This window comes from Dipodomys merriami, unplaced genomic scaffold (assembly GCF_024711535.1).
Source record: "Dipodomys merriami isolate MVZ:Mamm:240054 unplaced genomic scaffold, mDipMer1.0.p SCAF_10, whole genome shotgun sequence".
Classification (NCBI taxonomy): domain Eukaryota; kingdom Metazoa; phylum Chordata; class Mammalia; order Rodentia; family Heteromyidae; genus Dipodomys; species Dipodomys merriami.
In genome coordinates this window covers 49,386,937-49,411,262 of record NW_027202271.1, presented here as the reverse complement: position 1 = coordinate 49,411,262, position 24,326 = coordinate 49,386,937, and the positions used below count along the sequence as shown (strand labels likewise).

The window sequence follows — 24,326 nt, the reverse complement described above, 5'->3', positions numbered from 1 at the left end:
GCATTCTGTTAGGGAAACATAGGCAAACAGTTTAAATTAATCCTCATTATGATTTTCTTAATTACAGATGAGACCAATTGGCCATGATGGGTATCATCCCACCTCCGTAGCTGAGTGGCTGGATTCCATTGAGCTGGGTGATTACACCAAAGCCTTTCTAATTAATGGCTACACGTCGATGGATCTATTGAAAAAAATCTGGGAAGTGGAACTTATTAATGTAAGTAGATCTCTTACTGACACCTTAGCTATTCAACCTTTGCTAACTGAAATTTTGTTGTGAATGGGTAATTTATTTCTTGATGACTGAACATCTGATAACAATTTACAGGAATACCTTGTGTTTAAAATATTTGCATCTCAAAGGATCATTATCTTTTGAAGTTTTACAGTAGAGGAATTAAGACCTAAGTAAGACCTGAAGAAAAGATTCTCAGGATGTTCTGTATTTGCAAAATAATAACAACTTCCAAGAATTTGGGGGGTTTCCATTTTAGGAAATCTTGTCATTTTAGGATATATATGATATATACGATAGAAAAAATACTCTCTCTTACTGATCTTTGCTCATATTTAGTGGGAAGATTTAAATGATCACTTTTTTTCATTTTCTATCTCATATTTCTTTGTCTTTATTCCTCAACTACATGCACAAACCCATACTTAAGAGGGTTTTTTTTGCTCTTCATAAATAAGTGTCTGTACACCAAAATTACAACTTGGTGTCCAATCTCATATTGCCTTTAATTTATTCATATACTTGGCACAGATTTTCTATAAATGCTGGCCAACATATGTTGCTATGTTTTCAAGGCCAAAGAGATCAACTAAATCTGCATAAATGATATAGATACCATCCTCACTTCATTTTTACTTCTGCTATTTTCTAAAGGCATCAATAGAGGAACAAGTGAAAAGGAAACGTAAAATAAACAAGTCTTTGAATTCTATTTAACATTATAAATGCTTCTTTTTAAAAATGACAGAGACAAATTAACCTGTAAGAGAATTTTTAGCTTTTACTTTCTAGTGATTGGGGGAGGTATTTGTAAACTGAACAGTAAAACAAATAAGTATCTTCTGCTTCCAAACTCTTGGTTCTATTCTCTATTCCATTTTTTCTCTCACGTTATTATTTATTCTAAAGTGCTTGCCTTTGTTATTACTGTTAGCTAATTATTATTATCTTTTAAAATCTTGTCTTAAGAAATAATATCTTTTCTACATCATCTTAAAGAAATTGTTCTTGATTCCAAACATATTATTAAAGCTTAAAAAGTCTCAGTGCCTTAAGTAAATCTTAACATTTTGCTTCCTATCCCATTAAAAGCTATTCGAAGGAACTACTGTCTGACCAAAGCCTCTAGTTAACTTCATTCTTAGTCTGTATGACAATGGAACTAACTAACTATCGCTTTCTGGTTGTGTCAGGCTAATATTTTAGTTGTCTACCAAAACTTGACGCTCATCTTAGACATCGTTAACAAGGATATCATCCTTAGATCAACAAAAATTAATCCAGCCAAACAACAGTTGCATCCCTGTTAATGGTATAGCTTCACAATTACCTCTATGTAAAATCTTTTGAATAAACCGGCTCCCCATTAAAGAACAAATCTGACAATAGGTATCAGATTAATCATTCACCAGACTTGAATTATCAGTAACAAGATGGGTTCCAATAGGACTCAACAGAGACATGCTTTCATCGAACCAAGGATTATTTGCAACATGAGTCTGTTGAAGTCCAGGTTCCTGAATTAGTGCTGAAGTAATGGGCTTGCACCTTCCCTTTCCTCAGTAATGGGGTGACCAGTGGTCTAGCAGTCCCTACAGTCCAGTGACTTACAAGGACAATTATTCTGGAAAGACTCCTGGTTCCCCAGGGCTTGGGAACTAATGGGAACCACTTTTGACAGAGATGGCCTTTTCTACCCATGCTGGCTCTTTAAGGATTTTCTCTTTAACTAACACTTGCTATAATACAGTGTTACCTTGGAAATCCAGGGAGAAGCGCCTGTTAGACATGTTGTATCAGAACTTGAAGCACAGTCACTATGTTTTAGATTTCAAGGCCAACCTCCTTGGTCTTAAATAATATCTGTGTCTACTACCAAGCAATATTTTTCCTTGAAGTAGACTGATCGAATTTAAATATCTTGTGGTATCTATGTAGACAAGCATACTCTTAATGATGAGGCTTTTTAAGTCATTTGACTCAGTAGTTATCATTATTATGGACAAAAATTAATGTGAGCCTTTAGACTTGAGGCTACAATCTGAGGATCTCAGTTCAAAGCCAGACTAGGCAAGAAAGTCCATGCAACTCTTATCCCCCATGAACTATCAAAAAAAAAAAAAAGGCTGCAAGTGGAGCTATAGCTGAAGTGGTAGCGTGCTATCCTTGTGCAACACACACACACACACACACACACACACACACACACACACACACACACACACACACACACACACACACACACACACACACACACACACACACACACACACACACACACCAAAGCTGGATATTTCATTTGATGTTTGATGATTTATAGTTGTTGCGTTTAAAACATGAAAGAAAGACAATACTTGTTCCTTTTGGCTCACAGAGCTTTTGATCTCAAATTCTCCAAGACTTGTTTATTCTAACTAATAATAGAAGGCAAATTCAGGACTTTTATTTACCTCAATTATGAGGAAGGTAAAGCAAGTTACCCAAATCTATGAGATAGTTTCCTATAATATATGGGGGCCAAATAATCCAATACCAGGTGCCCATAATTCGTTGTGTTCTTAGTCTAAAGAGGAGGTGCAGTCACCTTGATTTCGTGTGAAGCCTTTTAGTGAAGTTTCCATCCTAAATCACTGAAGAGTTTTCAGGGAGCTTAATTGCTCCAGTAATTGTTATTCACTATAAAGAATGACAGTATGTGTGTTATTTTATATAAATATGAAGAGGCACTTAGGCATTGAGCCTTTGTGTTTCTCCTCCAAAGACTATCCTCTTTTGGTCTCATTGTGTGTGAGTATCTAGAATCCTGTATAATTTGTCAAATCCAAGTACATTTTAGATCTAACTTCTGCATATCAGAGAGATATATCTCTCTGATCTTGGCTTATTTCACTTAACATGATTTGTTCTAGTTCGAACCATTTCTCTGCAAATGGCATTATTTTATTCTTTCTAATGGCTATATAAAATTCCATTGTATATAAGAATCACAGTTTTTTTTTTATCTACTCATCTATTTTGGGGGATCTAGGCTGTTTCCATATCTTGGCTATTGTGAATAGAGCGGCAATTAACATGGGGGGGTGGGAGAATGCACAGATCTCAAGGGTAAAAAGGTAAAAAAGTACAGCAGTGGAGCTCACAGGACACTGATGAACATGAACTGTACAACACATGGGTGGAGGTGGGAGGGAGGGACTGGGAGAGAATGAGGGAATGGAAGACGCTCATTACCTGATTTGTATCATTGTAGTCCCTCTGCACATCACCTCTATAATAAAGTAAATTAATATTTAAAAAGAAGAATGAGAGGTGATGCCAGTTAACTCCAAAGCAGAGGTCTCCTGGTGGAGGGAAAACAATGAGAAATGAGGAGACGCTACTGATATGATTGTAAGTTCACTTCAGCATCATTAAATATATCAATGTCACATGGTAGCATGTTTTCTGTACTAGACAAATACAAACATATTCTCATGAGTATGAGCTAATACTAAGTATTAATTAAGCAACATTGTGATGGAAAAGTTCAGATATATTTGAAATTGTAACATTTAAAAAAATCTCCAAAAAGAGGTTGGTCTTTGTGGAGTACATTATTATCTTCAAAAATCAAGGTTATTTAAATAAACCAATAGTTACAGAGCTATCCAAAGTGTTAGGACAAATGAGAGTAGTAAAACTTACAATCAGCATTGTCGGGAAAGAGAGTTCAAATACAGAAAAACCTTTTTTAAAAGATATTTCCTTTTTAATTGGTTTTATTTGTTTGTTTACTTTTTAATTTACTTGGGAATACTGGGTTTTGAACTCACTAGACAGATACTCTACCACTTGAGCCATGCTCCATCCCAGAGAAACTTTTAGGACATGAAGTATTGCCAATTTTCCAGGTCCCAGGTGTGTCTCAAATTAGAACATGAAATATAGGCCAGTGGTACTTGTCTTTAGTCCTTAATTTGTGCTTTATATTCAGAAGCTGATGTGTTACCAATTGTTCTGTTCTGCTCCTGTGTCTACCACTACCATTGATAACATCATACCCTCACTTTTATATTGGCATTTTAGTATTAAAATATGAATATGTTGGGAGCGATTGCTGGGCACTTTATTCCCTCTGCAGATACTAGCTAGATGAATATCCAGTTTGAGTTATTGTCTCTGCAAAGATTCATTAAAGGACTTGATGGCTACTTGGCAGTGCAGTGGTACATTATTATTTTCTCAACTCAGTGGTTACTCAGAACTGGCATCTGGTATTAGCAAGTTTGCAGCATAGCTCCCTGTGCTGTTGGCTTCAGTAGTCTCGCATGGAGAAGGCTAATAGGCTAGAAGGCTCTATATTTCCTCCATGAAATGTGTGTGGGTTAATTTTGAAATTAAAAATATCTACCTAAGGCACATGCAAACAGCCTGTCCCACCATTTCTTAACAAAAATATCTTAAAATTGTGAAAAAATGTTTATTTATTTTACTACTGTAAATCTACTAAGGAGACTTTGGAGAAATCTCAATGTATATTCATTTTCCTCCCGTTGGTTTTGTCACTGCTATATTTACCAAGGAAATCATTGTAACCTAGGCTTCTTTATATTCTATACAATTGATAATGATAAAGTACCTTTTGGATAGAAAGAAAAGTTACAGTGCATTCTGAAAACTCTGCTCATAAGTATGAAATAGCTTTTAAAATATAACTACAGTCGTTGACCTTTTTAAAAATACCTCGGGGTAGAAACAAATGAAGTAGCTAAGGCAGCAATACCCATATGCATCCTATGAAAATTATTTTATATCCCATGGAAATCACTGGGAATTATTTTTGCAACAGTAAATTGATAGATCATTTTCTTCTTGCTTAATAATTGCTGAAACTATTTACATTCATTTAGGACTGTCAGGTTGCTTTTCTTTCCTAATGTTATTGATTTCATTTCTACCTTTCCAGGGAAATTCAGTGTTAAGCTCTCTACTGGACTGATACTAATTTCAAAGGAAACTTGCTAATCTTGTATTAATTCTTTGCTAATGTGAGTTTACTTGCTTTAAATGCTGTAAAGATAGCATCTTATGAGTATCAGATTTAGACCCATTAGTTGCTTTGGTGGACTTTTTTCATGATCAGCATTATAAACTCATACTCCTGTCTACCCTACTCTTATTTGCATTTGTGTGTGTGCATGTGTGCATGTGTGTGCACGCATGCTTAAGTATTAGATAAAAGCAAATCAGACCTTGTGCTCACAACTAAGATAAATAATGAGTGACTCTGAAAATTGCAGGGGTGGAATGGGGAGGATGAATGCTCTAATGTTATTTCCAAACCAATTATTTTAAGTAAAAGGTTATGCCTTCAATACAGGACATTAATAAATGAAAAAATATTCATATTTCCATACCAGGGAGACTACATTAGGCTACACTTCAAATATTAACAACTTTAATCAAAGCCAAAGGGTTTAACTAAGTGTCCAGATGTGTACAGGAAACTTTTTAAATTATCTGTGGATTTAACCACTTTATTTATACCAACATATATTACAACAACATATATTACCAACTCATCAGACACCTTCAGGACAGCTAGACACAAAGCTCAGCTTTAGGGCTGGGAATGTGGCTTAGTGGTAAGAGTGCTTGCCTAGCATGCATGAAGCCCTGGTTTTGATTCCTCAGTACCACATAAACAGAAGAAGCTGGAAATGGTGCTGTGGCTCAAGTGGTTAGAGTAATACCCTTGAGCAAAAGAAGCTCAGCGACAGTACCCAGGCCCTGAGTTCAAGCCCCAGGACTGGCACAAGAAAAACAACAACAACAAAGCTCAGCTTTAATTTGTTCATTCCTTTATCAGGTAAAGCTCTAGAACTCCACACCCTTAGCCCCTGAATCTGCATTTCAACCTCTCCCATGATTCTCTTGAAGCTTCCCTTGTATTACTCTAGTTTTACAAGTACACTTTTATCCCCTTATGAGATGAACAACTTCCTCCCAAATGAAGATATATACTCACCCATAACCTCTAGCCCTGTCTATCTGGCCTGGAGGTTAGTGCCAAGATGTCCACCATCATCATTTCCACTATGTATACCACATGTCCACAATTATTATACTACTTGTCCTAAACTGAGATGGAATTGTACTACAGTGAAAATGTTCTTAACTACTAAAGTCTCATTGGAAGCAATAAAACTTGGAAACAAAACCAAATCTTCTTTGCATTTAATGTGAATCGATGTTCTTGCAGTACCTCAGGGCCAAAACTGTGGAATAAGTATTAATAAAGTGTTGATATCAGCATTGATAAAGCATATACCAACAATGGAAATAAATAGGCATGGGGAGGGGCTGAAAAACAATCATCTCAAACACTCCGCAACAAGGAAACTTGTGATTTATCCGTCTCAGTGCATGAACAACAATCATGTTCTGATTATTCAGAAATTTCTATCCTAATTTTTTTTTGTTTAATGGACATCTGCTGTATCCTTAGCCATCAAGATTTCACTCATCAAGGGATGAGAAGGGTAAACAAAGGAGGAGGCTGCAATGCTTGATAAGAAATGTACTCATTATCTTGCCCATATAATTGTGACCCCTCTGTACAGTATGTTCACAAAAAATAAAAATAAAAAAAAAGATTTCACTCATCCTTCTCCTGATTACAATTAAAACTTTCCAGTGGCTCACACCTATCATCCTAGCTTCTCAGAAGCCTGACATCTGAGGGTTAGGAGCCAGATGGGACAGAAAAGTCTGTGAGACTCTTATCTCTAATTAACCAACAAAAAGCCAGAAGTGGGGCTATGGCTTACACGAGGATCAGCCTTGAGTGAAAAAGCTAAGGGACAACACCCAGGCCCTGAGTTCAAGCTTAAGTAATGGCAGGAAAACAGTAAAGTGAAGCTTTCCAAATTTCCTCGGAAGAAGCAACCACCCTTCCACATGCCATTTCTGAACAAACAACCTAGATCTAAGCCAAGGTCAGCATGACACCTTTCCCTCCCCCATCCCTCCTCCCTCCCCCCCCCCCCCGACACAAAGTGTTTTGCATCAGGACCAACTACATAATTTTAGGACCCAGCACACACACAAAAAAGAAAGAAAATATGAAGCCCCTTGTTCAAGAATCATTAAAATTAAAGAGAGCAGCAGCATAACATTAAAAAAAGAAAAAGCACAGGGGCACCCAACATGGCGAAGCTCACATACCTACATGGTCTTACCCTTGAGGTCTTCATGTTTCTGTCTGATGTCATTTTTCTTTTACCTGAAAGATTTCCTTTAACATTTTCAGTAGTGTGAGGCTACCAAGTGATAACATCATCAGCTTTTGTACAACTGAAGACTTAATTTTATATATATTATAATTATATATATTTTTTATTTATATATATCATTATATATATATATCATTTTATAGAAATAATACTTTTGCTGGGTATAGAATTCTAGGGTAACATTTTTTTTCTGGTCCTAAGGCTTGAAGTCAGGGCCTGAACTCTATCCCTGAACTTCTTCTAGCTTAAGGCTAGGGATCTATCACTTGAGCCACAGCTCCAGTTCCAGCTTTTTAGTAATTAATTGGACATTGGTCTTATGGGCTTTCCTGCCCAGACTGGCTTTAAACAGTGATCCTCAGATCTCAGCCTCCTGAGTAGCTAGGTGTTGACTACCACCACCCAGCAAGGGTGACTTTTAAAGATGTGGATACACTTCTTGTGTACCATTACTAATCAAGTGTCTGTCATATTCTTGTTTCTCTGTACCTAGCATGTCTCCCGACACCCACCCCCATCCCCAGTCTACACTTAATTCTCTTTTTCACTGGCATTAGCAATTTGTTTATGCTCTATATTAAGAAATTGCTCTTCATGTTCTTGTGTGTGGAGTTCTTGGGGCTTTGTAGATATAAAGTTGGTAGTTTTCATGAACTTCAGAAATTATGTGGGCATTATTTCATAAAACATTGCTTTCTTTCCTCCCTACCCCTCCCTGCCTCCTTCCTCTTCTCTCCTTTAGAAACTCCAGTTGCATGTGTACTTGGCCAGTTAAAGTTGGATAACAGCTCACCAAGACTCTATTCATTTTTTAGTTTTTTTTAAATCTACCTCTATGACTCATCCTGTTAAGTTTCTACTGCTATATTATCATGTTTACTGTTTTCTTTTGCTAATAGTCTGCCCTTAGTACTATCCATTGTATTTTTTCATTGCAGAGATTGTAGTTTTCATCTCCAGAAGTTAGACCTGAGTTTCTGTTTATATTTCCATGTCTTTCTTTAACAATCTCAATCTTTCTTCTAAAGCATTTTGACCATATGGGGTCCAGTTATGACTATTTTAATGTCCCCTGTCTTCTAATCCCAACATCTGTGTCCATTTGGGCTTGATTTTGGTTATTTCTTATTGTTTTCTGCATGCCTACTTATCTTTGATTGTGGGCTGGGTATTTTGGGGTTTCCATCAATATACTTAAGGAAGTTCCTTGGAGACACTTGGATCCTTTGGGGGCTTGATTTTAAGGTTTGTTAGGCAAAATTAGTGTTCCTTAGTCCATTGCTAATACTTCTTCCACTGAAGCCAGATGTTCTGAGTATTGACTCCATGACCTTGAAAGTTCAAGGCTTCCTAATCTGAATAAGGTAGAAATTATGCCCAACTTTGTGTGGGCTCTAAGAGGTCTGGCCATCATCTTTTGGGGAGTTCTTTTAGCCTGGCCTTGTAGTTTCCTCACATGCCGCTGCCTCTCAGCATTCTTCTCACCAGGAGTCTGTCCAGAAAAACCCTAGCCCCCTAGCCTTTCTGCCCCCTCAGCTGCGTCTTCTCCATCCAACCTGTCTTCTTGCTTCCTTCTGAGTTCCTCCTCCTCCCAGTTCTGTGATCCAGAAATTCTCTCTAGGTAGCAAACTAGGGCAGAGTCAGCTTCATTTTGTTTCCCATCTCTCAAGCCTTTGTTGCCTCATGTACAATGTTGTGGAAACTTGTGCTTCATCTATTTTGTCTGGAGTGTTCGCTGTTTCAGGTGGGAAGAAAAATGGTGATTCCTGTCCCTCCCTCATGGCCACAAGCTGAAGTCTGCGCTCCTTACAATAATCCATGTAGGCAAGAGCCCCATACCTAAACACCTGAAGCAAGCTCTTATGTGGTAACACTTGGGTGTCTGTGGTTTTTTAAAGCTTTCTTTCTATGAGGGAGAGTGATGAGGGGGCTGATTCTGTCCAAGGTATGTTGTATGCATGTCAAAATGAAATTCCCTTGTACTAGTAAAAAAAAAAAATCATGGAAAAAAATAAAAAGCCTTCCACATGATTTTCATGTACATCAAGGTTGAAAGCTAATGCTATAATCAGTGGGGAGCCATTATAAGGATTTTAAGCAGAAGAATGGCATGATCAGAAACAGTAGACAGGGCTAGAAGTGGATACACTTAAGAAAGAAGAGCCGACTATGAAAGAAGGAAATGTCATTTACAGCTATATCTAGCAGTAGCTAAATCTAGCACCAGTGTTTCACGTGGGAAAACAAGAATCCTACATATCTTCCTAGAACCTTAGGGCATCTCTCAATTAGAAGGCCACAAATACAGTTTTCATCATTTCAATGCTGTGTATGAAGAAGAGGAGAATTTACAGTCAGTATTCAAAAGCACTAAGGGAAAATATAACACATTGCAGAAATGCTTTTCAACGGTGGCCACAACTGCTTCAGTCTGACCCTTGAGCAGTTTAGCCTGTGTCACATGGGAAATGTACTTACATGGGAGGACAGTGGACAGGGACAGCCCTTGTCAAAGGAACCCTCTGCTCTTCTATTACTGTCTTGGAATCAGGTCACTCTGCTTTGAATCCTTCATGCACCCGTCAAAATGTGACTTCTTAAAAAGGGCCACTTATACTCTTCAAGACTCAGTTTCTCTTTTGATCAGCAGAGGATAAAAATAACCTGCCCTGCCGCCTTCGTAATCGTGAGGCTCGGAATAAAATGACAGCCTACTGCTAGCCGTCCCATTTCCTTTTGCTTTTCTCACTACCATCCCTGGCTCCTACCCAGACTCACAGCTCGAATCACAGCTCGAAGGACACAATTTAAGCTGCCATTTGCTTCTTGAATCCAGAATCCACCATGGGACCATAGGTCACCCCGTCTGATGAGCAAACTCTAGTCTCCAAGAATTGCTGCTCAGCTTCTGTCTTCCCTCACTCCCCACGCAGCCTCTTCCCCCCACCCTGAAGTCTCAGCCTCCCTACCCATTAGGGATCATCTTTTCCTTCTAGCCTTGTCCAAACCCTCATGGCTTCACCCCCCTCAAAAATCTTTCCCCTCCTGGAGTAGGCATCTGTAAGAGGAAAGGCTCACTAAGCTTTTTACTTAGCAATGTTCAAGATGAAGCAAAACATCATCTCTCTCTTTTCTTTCTGGCTATGCTTAGGTATAAATTTGCAGGTATTTTCCCTTGCCCCAAATACATAAGAACTCATCCTGGACCCTCCGCATTGTCCTCAACCTACCCAAACCTTTATTCTCAAAGCAGAAGACCCTGTAGGCAGAGAAAGATGCTGATTCAGAAGTTAGGGCTGTACTCATTCTCAAGTCATCAGACAACTAATAAGCCTAAGTCTTTCTAGAATCTGTCCCAAAGTTTCAGCTTGATGACCCATCCATGAGAACTTCTGGTTTCTTTTTTAAGCAATTCAGGAGTTCCTTTTCACTCAAACTTTACTTTTTAAATTCTTAATATCATCTATCAAATTAAATCAATTCTTTTATTTCTATATTTTACTTGGAATTTTAATATGGCCTAAGATTTTGTTGTTTGAAAGAGTCTTTTCTCAAGATGTTTAGGGCATCTTTTTTTTTTTTTTTTTTTTTTGGCTGGTCGTGGGGCCTGAACTCTGGGCCTGAGCACTGTCTCTCAGCTCTTCAACTCAAGGCGAGTACTCTACCACTTGAGCCACAGTGCCACTTCCAGCTTTTTCCGCATATGTGGTGCTAAGAAATCGAACCCAGGGCCTCATGCATGCAAGGCAAGCACTCTACCATTGAGCCACCTTCCCAGCCCTAGGGCATCTTTTTTACGAAGGAAAATGCAACTAGACTGCTGGAAAATTATCGCAAACTGCCTCCCTCCTTCTAGAATACTTGAGAAGGGAACTAATCTAGTGCAGCATTTAAAAGTGTAGAAAATAAAAGAGGAAAACATCTTCCATAAATGCAAATATACAAATGAAATGCAAACAAACAGCTTTTCATGCTACTTTGGTAGAGAAATACTTTGAGCCCAACTTGAGAGATCAGCTGAGATTATGCTATAAAAATAAACCTCTAGTATTGGATAGAAGAGAAGTATTTTTCCTAGAGAAAAACTATTAAGAAGTTTGAAATCTATTATACAAGCTACCATGGCAGAGATTGGCAGTAAATAAAGACTCAGAGTGAATCACCCAGGTTAGCACTGTCATCCAGTGTAAGATGTGTAGGACTGGTATACATCATTATGGAAATAAGTAGAAGCTAAGGAAGAGAAATAATGAGGTAGATTATTCTTGTAGCTTAAGATTTATATCTGTTTTAAAGATGTTTAAGGGTTGCCTGGAGTTTAAATTAAGCTATTTTAGTAAAGATATGTATTATGTTAAATTGTAAATCTGTGGTTTCAAATTCTTTTTGAACTCAAGGGAAGAGCTATTAGCTTGAACTTCAGAAAGCATGCAAATTCTTTATAGTACAGGCTTTATGCCCAGCAACCTACTGCCACCTGGTGGCCATGTACCTAACATACAGAACAAGTTACTAAATCAGAAAGCAATTTCTTACATGCAGAAACTAATTGCAAAACCAATTATTCCATGTAAGTTTTATATTAATTTATGCTTCTAAAATTTAATAGATAACACAAAAGTCAAACACCAGATAACTGTTTGAAAAATATAAAAAAAAACCTCTACCATGCATTCTGCCAATCAAATTAATTTAAATAGCAGTGCTCCTTCAAATATAAATAGATTGTCCAGTAGTATATTTCTTATCTTTTTAATGATTGATTTTTATGGACCAGATATCTTTTTTAATTTGTGTGTGTGAGAGAGAGAGGGGGAGGGAGGGAGCGTGGGGCCTGACCTCTGGGTCTGGGCGCTGTCCCTCAGTTCTTCAGCTCAAGGCTAGCGCTCTACCACTTGAGCCACAGCGCCACTTCCGGCTTTTTTTTCTGCTTATGTGGTGCTGAGGAATCAAACCCAGAGCCTCATGCATGCAAGGCAAGCACTCTACCACTGAGCCACCTTCCCAGTCCAAGGTTACATTTCTTATCTAACTTGTTACCCCTCCCTCATTTTTCTCCTTCTTTCCCTACCCCTCAATCCTCCACCTGCAAAGTTTTACAGATCATTTCCAACATACTATCTTGTGAATATCACGGCTGCATAGGTTTCCTCTTTGTCCTTTGTCTCACCATTTTGTTGTTCCTTTTCCCTTCCCTAGTTCAGATAAATATATATACAATACCCAGGATACCAAAATCGAACACAGTGACAAATGTGAATTGAATCTTTCTATTTTTTAAGAAATCTATTGTATACTACTCATATGGGAAAATGGAAATGTTTTACAGCCTTTCCCCTAAAGAGTTTCCAAGCCAGACATCTGTCCTAGCTACTCAGGAGGCTGAGATCTGGGGATCAAGGATCAAATCCAGTCCAAGAAGAAACATCTGTGAGACTCGTCTCCAATTAACCACCAAAATGCCAAAAGTAGAGCTATGGCACAAGTGATAGAATTCTAGCCTTGAGAAACACAGCTGGGGGACAGCGACCAGGTTCCCAGTTCAAGCCCTAGGATAGACACACACACACACACACACACACACACACACACACACACACACAGAATTTCCAGACTCATATACAAGCTGTAAGAGAAATGTTGAGTGTAAACTAGGCATAAATGAAATCTCTATGAAAGAAAATGAAATATGTCAGACACTTGGATCTATATAAAGAAGGGAGGTGTTTTGAAGAAGGAACAAGTAAAGATAAAATAGAAAAACGTTTGTCTTATCCTAAAAAAAAATAACCTCTGTGTCTGAAATGGGCACACAAGGGGTTTTCCTCACAAAGTTAGTAGTGGCGAGTGCTGGGACCAGCCCAGTGAGTCACAGCAGCAGTGGTTGCAAGCACACGTTGGCAATGCAGTCTTTCAGGGTTTGGAAGACATCGACCACACTTTGTGTAATTGAGATTCTACTTTAGCCACCTCACTTAACCTTCTCTACACTTCCATTTCCTTGCCTCTGAAATGTAGATAATAACCTTATCTGTTTTCCAGATAATATTGTCAGGATTGAAGAAAATAATCCTTTGAAGCATTTTGCACAGTGCATTGCAAACAGAAAGCATTCAGGCATTCAAGTTTTGTTTAAAAGAGGCAACGCAAAGGGTCAGCTTCCAGTTCCTACGTGTTATAGGAAGTATTTTTGGATATCCATTTTCCCAGCAATATATTATAACAAGCTGGGCAAAAGTGTCTTGGCTGAAAGTGCCTTGGGATCGCATGTGAGTCTGGTGGACAGCAGTTTAGACTAAGCTAGGCTGGAAATTTCTTCTGATCTCAGCTTGGTCCCTCACGTCCAGCAGTTGGCTCTGGTTTGTTGGGGTAAGAGAGTGGATAGATGTGAGAAATCTCCACTCTGAGAACTGGTCAGTACTTCATTCTCCCATCTTCTGGCGGGTAAACTCAGCCATGTCTGACAACCAAGTCAAAGCGAAATCAAAACACTCAAGTACGGGTTTATGCCTCTAGTTGTATCACCTGCTAGCGATTGGCAAGGTCAGGATCAACTTAGGAAAGGACCATTAAATCACCTCTTCATAGGTGAAGATGGAAATTCACATAGATGGCCTGGGTGCAGGGAAGAACGAAGAATTGGCGTCATCAGTGCAAGGAATCTACCACAATTTTTTGTTGCTCAAACAGGATCTTGTATGAAACACAGGTAGACCTAGAACTGTGTCGCCCAGGCTGGCTTCAAACTCAGGATTCTGCCTGCTTCTGCTTTGTAAGTGCTGAGATTGCAGGCATTCACCACCATGCCCAGCCAAAGTTTGGATCAGAGGAAAAGGAGAAAGGCCTTTCACATTCTGGATCATCCTGTAATTGTTAGTAAGCTCCCATCAGGCTTTGTGGAATGAAATCATCTCAGAAACCCTAAGATGACCAGTAAGGTTCAACAAGAAAAATAAGACCAAAAGAATGAGGGACAATGTGAGGCGGGTTAAGTGTATGGAAAATTAGGGACTCAAAAACCTCGACCAGCACTCAGTAACTAGAGACTAACACCTTAGATGCTAAACACACTGCAGGATAATGGAGTCACCAATCCATTAAAAAGCTGAAAAGTTGTTTGTTGAGTTCATTGACCATCACACTAAATTATTTTCGAAAATTAAACTCTGAAGTACTTGCCAAGTGGAGAAATCATTTTCATGCCTTGCTCAGCGATTTGTTACACATCAGCTCTGCTCAAAGTGGATATGCAGCAAATATGTTCTTTTTTATAAATTTACTTTATGGTGATTATAGAAGGGATATGCAAAGGGGTTACATGTGCATGCATCAGGTAATAAGTACATTTCCTTTCTCTCAGTGTCATCTGTTCCCTCATTCTCTGCCATTCCCTCCCTCCCATCTCCACCCATAAATTGTGTAGTTCACTTTCATCAATATCCAGTGCGCTCTACTGCTGCACTTTTTCATCCTTTTTCAGATTCTGGGCACAAACATGTTCTTAATGGAATTTGGTTCTTGGGCTAATTAAATCTTCTGGACAGGCCCAGGGTCTACACATGATAACAGTGATGGGAGTTTTTGTACCTCCTCCGCCATCTTTCCCTTCATTAATTATTCTGCTCTCAGACCTGCTGCCCCCAAGGTAGTGCCCTTGGACAGTGCTCCTTAAGGCAAGGTTCCAACTGGCCCCTTCAAGATGGCTTCTGCGGACAGGGCTAGGGCTTTCTTTCCACCAGGGTGTAGCTGTATTTTTGTATTTTGTCTGCTCCTTTATCCCAGACCCCCAGAATGATAGCTGGCACATGGAAAGTGGCAAATAAATACTTTGTGATTGAGCTGTAGGGACACTTGTGAGTGTGTGCTCGTGAAAGCTCCACAGGCGTTGGCGTCTGTCGCTCTAGCTCAGCTCACCTGGCCTCCACCAGCTGGGTACTGCTGTCATCCCCATGTTGTAGATGAAGAAGACTGGTATACAGTTTTGAGGAGAAAAGCTGCAGGCAGTTCCTGATAGTTGATATTCATTTGTGTCCCGTTCTATGAAAGAAGTTACAACAGGCTAATCTGACACAAACACCCATAGTCCCTTCCTCTGTGTTTCTAGCCTCACAGAGAAATCCTCCAACATTGCTAGGTAGGATGGCTGCTGTATGTAACTCCATTTCTTCCTCCAGACAACCACTGGATAACACATGTTGCTCAAGTAAACATAGCAATACACTGCTATTATAACTCCAGGTTACCATTACATACACAGTACATGCACAGTCACACACACACACACACACACACACACACACACACACACACACACACATAATGGAGAAAGAGAGAGAGAGAGGTGTCACTTCTTCTACTTTCCAAATGCCAAAAGTGAAATATGAGCCTCCCATTAGCAATTAAGCTAAAATAATAATAATAATAAAGACCTGATTTATTTCATCCTTTGGTCTTTGGAAGTCTGGATGGGCAGGTTCAGGTAGGAAAGCTCAAAGCAGACTTCAAAAGGTATCCTTTCTCCCAGAGTCCTCCTCAAATAGATAGGTAAAGAAATACATCACTCCTGTGGACCTGGCCTGGGCCAAGGAACGCAAGCGACAATGAAAATGTCCCTGGAGAGAGTTCAGTCTGTCAGTCACGCTCACTTGCTGTGACCTCGTGTGACAGGATGGTCAGCTGATGCTTCACCTCACCAAGCACCGCAGGACTGGGGGCTTTGGATGTAGAAAGTGGAAGAGGGGAAGATGTAGGGCAATTTCAGAAACACAAAGGAGCACCAGTGGCTGGGGGAGGCTGCAAGATGGCAGAGTGTGGGTTAGACTGTGTTAGTTGAGCTACATTCAAGTTGTTTTCTTCCTTCCTCTCAGCAAGACACTTGACCTCAGTAACCGCTTCCATGTTTGTACAAGTTCATCCACTGTTGCCAGACAACAAACCCCTTGACAACCTGACTTCTGAGGGCTCCCCTGCATGTCCACCCCAGTGGCCCTCACGAGGTGCTGAAATGTATTCCCTGAATGAGCTACTGCCAGGAGAAGGGTGGGAAAGACAGACACGGGAGTTCTGAGAGAACAAGTCATTTGAGACGAACTTCACTGACAGCCTGCAGGGACTAGTAGTGGCTACCCCTAGCAACTTTGTGTGACTCCCAAGCTCTCTCCTTGCCATCTCTAGTACTGCTACCTGCCAAGATGCCTGGCATGTCAGGTAAAATGCTTAAGTTTAAGGAAGTGAAGGCCTTGAGTTCAAATCCCAGTACCATCCAAAAAAAAGATGAAATTTGTTAATCATTTACTATGCCAGGCACTGTTGTAGGCTGTAGAAATGCCACTGGGAGCAAAACAAAACCAACAGAGCTTCTGTTCAGGTGGAATGATATTCTACAGAGATGGGCAATGAAGATGTAGCAGATAGATCTGTCCACGCATCATACTCTGTATGAAACATAAAGCAGTGCATACTATGAAGACACATAAAACAGGGGGAGGTCAGAACGTGAGTAGATCTTAAGGATAACAATGAGAAACAATTCTTTAAGTGTCACTGGGTCAGGTGCTGGTAGCTACTCTGGAAGCTGAAATTCAAGCAAGGGTCATGGTTTGAAGCTGGCCCCTGGGCAGAGAAGTCTGTGAGACTCTTGTCTCCAGCTAACCATCAGAAAGCCAGAAGTTGCACAGTGGCTCAAGCAGTAGAACACTCCAGGCCCTGAGTTCAAGCCCCAGTACTGAACAACAACAATATAATAATAATAATGTGTCACTAGGCACATGCCACTAGCAGCATTCCAGGGAGCAGGAAAGCCACCTACCTTGAGGTAAGAGCACACTTAGTCTGATTCTGATTGGCAGAGGTAATGGCATGAGCAGAAGGAAGGCTGGTAGGCAGTGAAGAGGTACCTATCGAGGGGACTGTGAGCCAGGGATGGATTGAACTGTATTCTGAGAAAGAGAGCATGAGCATCAGAGGGGATTTTGATAGACTTGGTTTGGTTTAAACTGTAAAGGCTGGCTTTGATTGGTACAGAAAAATACAGGTTCTAGGCATGAGCAGGAGAGAGGTTAGCTGAAACTCTCCCAATAGTTAGGACAAGAAATGGCAGTGCCAGTACCAAAGTATCTGTAGTAAAAGATGAGACCATCTGATTCAGGACTTCCACAACGCTGGTAAATTCCAGACGGCTGGCAGAGACGAAAGGAGACCAGTTGTGGGTGTCCTGATATATTCCCAAGGCTGAGAAAGCAATTTAGAGGAATGAGAATCAAGAATTCTATTAGGATGTAGTGAGTTGAGCTACCTATTACATCTTCAGTAGAAATGTCTAGAAGCAATTATATGTAAGAGTATGTAGCATTTCAGCTCATCTGAAACAAAATGATGCTGCTGACGATGGTCACCTATGGCTGGAAAACCGTGTGTGGCCAGAAAACATTTCCATGCTCTTCACCTTGGATAAAGGCTTTCCTGTCATGCAGAAGCTGTCTGCCTTTGCAACCAACCATTACCAAGCACAGACTACCGAGGGCATGGAGAGATGCCCTTTCTCTTCCACCACAAACCCACAGCCTGTCCCCAGCTGTTGACCTGCTGTTTAGCAAGCCACCTGACTACATCTTTAACACACTTCCCTTATGTAGCTATGAGACAAGACTTAAAGAGCCCCCTCACCCACCAAAGAAAAAAACAAGCTTCACACACAGTGATTGACAACTTGCCCACAGCATGAGTGTGAATTATTTCATCCACTTCCAGCTGATTTTCTTCCCACCTGCTTTCTCATAAGAATCTGAGAAGACCTTAAAGGGAAAGGAAACCTCAGGGCCTTTAGTCCTAATTTTCAAGATCAGACATTAAAACACAAGGAACAACTCGAACTGAATTTAAAACAACCGCCTGAGGAAATTTATTTGCAGTTGAGGCTATTTATATCACTATCATCTGCCTACATCCCATAGTAAGGGAAGTACTGGATTTAAGTAAATTTGGTTCACTAATCAAGGATATCATGGTGCCCTTTGGGTGCTACCATAGTCTTGAGAACGTTTTCATAAGTTAAAGTTTCCTAGTGGACAAATCTCTAGTAATATCTAAAGGGATTTCAGGGTCATCTTGAATGTAATAAAATAAATAGGATCTAGTAATTTGCATAGCCCTGATCATTTAAGGACAAAAAGAGCTACTCAGTTCCACTCTATTTCATAAAATCTGTAGCGCCATCTATTAGGAGGTGAACCATTATTTTATATATCCCCCAAACAAAACAATTACTGATGTAAATAATTGACCCAGTGCTTCTGTCCGTGGCTACCGCCTTGCTCTGCTGTCATTTCTTCCATTAGAGTACTTTGCTAATTCCTCCTGCCTTTGCTGAGGCCCTTGGCATGTATTTTGTCATCTTTTCCACGTATTTCATGGTTGCACGCAGTTGTGAAGATCTTCCTTCATTCTACCCCATAATGCACAGAAGTACTGCTTTAAGGAAATGAATATAACATCAGTCCCTTTTACATTGAAGATACTTACAAACATCCAATTGCCATTTCCCTACTTTCTGTGTCCCTTTTTGAGTACTGAATTCATATTCACACCAAATTATTATCATTTTAAATATAATTCAAATAATACTTACACTCAACATGTAGATCTCTATGACTGAAGATGTGTGTTATGTATATAGGTTATAAGAACCGCATCAGAGTAATCACAAGGTCATGAGGAAAATGTGCATACCCTAGAATATAAGCAAGGCAGTATAGTAATGAACAAATGAATAAAAACAGCATTTACCACTTCAGTTAATATTTTCCCTTTGCTTAGAAATGGAAATAATTAGTATTCATCTAGGATAATCTTAGCAGATGAAACAAAACGAACTCTAAAACATGGACACAAGAGGTGTTTCTTTGTTGTTCTTCTTCTTCTCAATGTACTATGTGATTTCTTTTTTCTTTTGTGTTTTCCCCCTATGGTTTATCCCCTATTGTCACTAACACAGTGATTTTGATACCTTGGGTATTGTACATACATTTATCTGAACTAGGGAAGGGAAGGGAAGGGGAACAACAAAATAGTGAGACAAAGGACAAAGGGGAAACCTATGCAACAGCAATACTCACAACATGTTGGAAATGATCTGTGCAATCTGAGGGGGGCAGGGAGTATTGGGAGGGTTAGGGAAAGAGGGAGAAAAACAAGGGAAGGGGTAACAAGTTAGACAAGAAATGCAATCACTATCTTACTTATGTATTTGTAACCTTAGCCATAAAATTTTTTTAAAAAATAGAAAAAAATCCCATGCTTTTATTTATTCTCATAGATGTAAGATAATATTATATTCCAAGACCAAGAGAGACCTCAGAATCTGTCAGGATGTGGCCATATAAATGAAGTCCATCAGGAATGAGACATTTTCTGTCAGGGAAGCTGGCAGGCATAGACATCTCTGACTTAAGACTACTGCAATCTCTCATACCTCTCCTGCCCTCAGATCACTGTGCACGTAGCACAGAACTATCAAACCCACCCTCAGGGGATGGAATACTCAGAGCCAAGCTAGCAAGGGATGACATTGCTAGGGAGGATGGGACGGCCGCTGTCAGAGCTGACAGGCTGTATGTGTCAAGATGCACCCCACGAGACTGTGCCAGAGGAACCCGAGTCCCTTTGAGACCAGAACAGAAAAACCTGCAACCTGACCCTTCCCAAAGTATGGCCACGGCCATGTGCTGGCCTCCACGCTGACTACCATTTCCACCTCTTCCCGATGTGTCCTTGCTCTCATTCCAAACTAAGTATCATCTGATTCTTTGCAAACTCCAACTGTGTCCATCTCTTCAGGGTCTTCAGAGTTACTGTTCTGCTGTCTGGGTCTCTTCTGCATGTCTCATCTCTTTCCTTGTACATCATTTTGGCTAGAACAGCACTTCCTTGGACCAAAGCTGCTCCTCCCCCTCCCCATCTTGTCCCTCCATTCTCCACTGTATTACCCAGGATGGATGTGTTTCTTTTTGTAGCCCTAAATCCCCTCACTTATCCAGGTACTAGTTCATGACTGGTGCCCCTCACTGGAACATATGTTCACCTCCACAACGTCGATGTGGAGAAAAGCATAAAGCATAGAGGATAGCTGCTGAATATTTGATCAGTGCATAAACCCAGAGATGCAATTCCATTCCTATGTCATCAGTAGTTTGTTTGTTTAATATCTAGCTCAGTAGCTTGCTCTCCCCTCCTTCCCGCTTAGCTCCCATCCCAAGACTTCACACTTAGGTGACACTACGACTCCCATCATCTAAAGTATTCCATGCTCTTTTCCTAAAATCTGAGCCGCCACTGTCAGGTTCCAGATTCTCCTGTCTCCTCTGACCTTTCCTCACATTCAAGGCCTTAGATAAACACGATTAGCTCTTCCTGTTACTGCTTATCTGGCTGCAGAGCTCCAGGCAGCTCCTTTCTGAGTTAACTGTGAGTGTGTAAATGAGCATCCAGGTCTGACAAAGCAGCTGCTAACTAGCCACCAGACTCTTCCCCTAGTCCCATCCTCCATCCTTGTCCACAGCGACTCGGAATCCCCAGGTCTTCCCACACCTCTGGCCTCCCTCCTCCTGGACAGGAGAGAGAAAGGCAGCAGGGGAGATGGAGAAGGAGGAGGCCATGCAGTTGACGCCCCTGTGTAACTACAAGAACCCAGAAATAGTGCTCGGCAACAAGACACGAAGACGCACCAGCCACCCCCACAATCACCATAGCCAGAGTGGAGTAGCACCTGCTTCCCTGGAGACACCAGGCTCCAGCCGCCTCTGCCAGACACTGCCTACACACAGGCACAGGACAGCCACACAGACCGTATGGCAATGCTCCGGTGGGGTGTGCCCACACCGGCCACCCAGCCATCTAAGCGGGCAATGCTGGAGCCAGCGAGGAACTGTGCAAGCAGGGACAAACAGCCTCCTTTGAGCCAGGGGGAAGCAAACACAAGAACTAGGAGCAAGCTACCAATCCCTGACTGCTCTCCTGCCAGTGACCAGGCATAAGTTCCTGTTCTTTTCCTGTGCATTGTGATCAGCTTTAGAATTGGCAACCTTTCCATATCTTTTTTTTTTTCAAAGCATTTATTTTTACCTTTCCATATCTTGAAAGGCTGTTTCCCAGTGGTCTGGTGAGATAGACATTATCACCTGTCTTACAACTGGGGTGGAAAAAAACAGGAACAGGTGACTCACGTGCCGTTCACATGCTTAGCTCCTGGCAAGGCCAAGCCTTGTTCAATTCAAGTCCCCATGTATTCAAATCTGATTCTCTTCCTACAGAAACCCCAGTGTGTCTTCAGTCTTTTTATAACCTAACTACATCATGTTTAAAGCTGCCATCTCCCAGAACTTCTGTGAAACATGAACGATCCTCACGCTTCCGGGGTTTCTTGCCAAACACTGAAAGAATCTGCTTCTTAATCCACCCACTGTGCACGACCAGGGCCTTCCCCTTGCCCCCCCCCACCCCAAGAACTTCCTGCAGATTGCACTGCTAAAGGAGGTGGGGAGAGGAAGCTGGGCTGCAAAGTGTGAGCTGCCCACCTCCCCACCCTGGTGACCTGTGACCTGCGGTGCAGCACCAACCCCTGGGCTCCCTCCCCCTGATCACCTCCTAGGTGATCACCCTCCTCACTCTCCTAGGTGGTGACTGAGAGTGGCAAGGACTTTGACATACAGTATGGGGCTCAGGAGAGAACTCACAGACAGTAAAGGTGGTTTCATTTGATATTTACCATGCTAACGATGGATCCCTGTCTAGTAAATCTGTACCTAGCTAGGGAAATGGACATGTTCTTTTCTAATTCTGATAATCCCATCTCAAAAGAGAAGCAGCAGGAATCAGAACAGAACAGCCTACTTTCATGTCATTTTTTTACTATAATTACCTGCAGTGGGCTAAGCCAGCAAACTCTTGCATTTCTATTACAAAAAAATAATTATGGATATTTATAAGTAGGCTCAGATCACTGAGCACGGATGATAACTACAAGAGTGTGGATTTTTTTCTGATTTCTTCGTATTTTTGCTCTGCTGCGTGAAATCTTTATTATTAATGAACTTGGTGGCAGCTATATTCCCTTTGTAAGAGAAAATATTGAGTTACAAAAATCCCTTGGCTGAATTACCTCTTCCGGGTGTTTATTCTTTGAGGAACAATTGAAATTCATAGTGAAACCACTACATAACATGTAAAAGTAGCTGTAGTAAGCGTGAAAGGGGAGCCATGGACACGTCCGTCATCTGCTCATCTGCCTGGGGTAAAGAGCAATTGGAAGATTCTTGTAAAAATATGCACAGTATTTCAATTCCATTTCCTTTCTGTATAGAAATGAATTTGGTCTTCCTCATCCAGGGATTCTTCTTATTGAGGCAAAGTAACCTTCCTAGATGACTACTAAACAAGAAGGCTTATAACTTACAGCTTACTTGCTAAAATTTCTCTCCAACTTTTGGGCTCTTCTCCCGAACATCTGGCTCTATATATAGAATGAAGATCAGAAGATATTTCGAAACTCTTTTAAAAGAAGCTACATAACAATAAGTGTGTAATGCACATGCATTTTAGAACGCACTGCTCTTTGAAGCCAAAGCAATTGTTACAAACAGCACTTCCCGAATGTTTTACTCTCTGAAGCAACACCTTTCTGCTCCCTAGTGAATAGAAACAATCTTTGAACATAGTTACCCACAGTCTTTGCTATTCAAATAATAGAGAATGAGATTCAGAGTCTGGAGAGTCACAATAGCTTTTGAAAATTGTAGAAGGAATAGAAACACATGATGATACACGTAACAGCCATCACAAATGCTTATTTAAGTTATGTGCAAGTCGCTTTTCTAATTGCTCTATATCTGTATTGATTGTTTAATGGATTCTTTAAGTAACACATTTTAACATAACAAATGACACTTGACAGAGTTCTTTGGAAATAACATATATAACGATTGATGTTTTTGTATATAACAATGATTTTTATATATAAACATCGGAGTTTGTTTCTTCTTCATTGCTACTGAATCAGAAAGCTAACAGCATACCTCTTGATTACTCTGCAAAGTATCTGTGAAGGTACATAAAGCTTTTTAAGGGTAGCGATTGTTATAGCAATTGACATTTTAAGGTACCTTGTAGATAATAAAGTATATATTCCATACAATCATATTCCTTTTCAACAAGCTAAGATAATTCTCTGCTTTAACCATAGAGGAACTGCCGCTAAGAGAAACTAAATAAACCTGCAGGCCTGGCTGGGTGCTCATCCCTGTGCGCTCTGATCTCAACACACATGTAGCCTATCATCTTCTGAAGTGAGTCATGGTTCTCTCCCGGAAGTTTTTCATCCATGGACTTGGCAACCTCTTTAATTCAGTGGAGTGTTCCGCTATATTACAGAAAGCAGCCTAATATGCGGCAACTTTCAGGCAGTCCTCTGAGCAGCCATAAAATTATTCAGCAGAGACACTGAACCTCACCAGTTTCCTCATCTGGAAAATGAAGGATTTGGATACATGCCACTCAAAGGCAGGTCCTCTGATAACTGTCTACTAGATTCCATTGTATGATTTCTAACCTCGTCCTTATTGCCACCTCTTCTGTAAATCAATGAGGAAAGTAATGCTAAATATACATGTTCAGAGTACGTTGTTGTTGTTGTTATTGTTTGTTTGGGATGATACTAGGGATTGAACTCAGGGCCTCATATCCAAGTGCTCTAAGATGTGAGCCATATCTCCGATCCTCTTGTTTTTAGTTTGTTTTTTCAGATAAGCTTTTACAGTTTCACG

At 40.4% G+C, this 24,326-nt stretch overlaps 1 protein-coding gene across 15 annotated transcripts in view; it reads left to right on the top strand.

Moving 5' to 3' along the window:
• The window catches only part of Anks1b (ankyrin repeat and sterile alpha motif domain containing 1B), a 972,026-nt gene that overhangs the window by 687,019 nt on the left and 260,681 nt on the right, over positions 1–24,326 (top strand). For all 15 annotated transcript variants that reach the window (XM_069990836.1, XM_069990828.1, XM_069990821.1 and 12 more), the window contains one exon: positions 68–220. In XM_069990836.1, the coding sequence (XP_069846937.1) occupies positions 68–220 (153 nt within the window). The remainder of the gene's footprint in view (positions 1–67; positions 221–24,326) is intronic.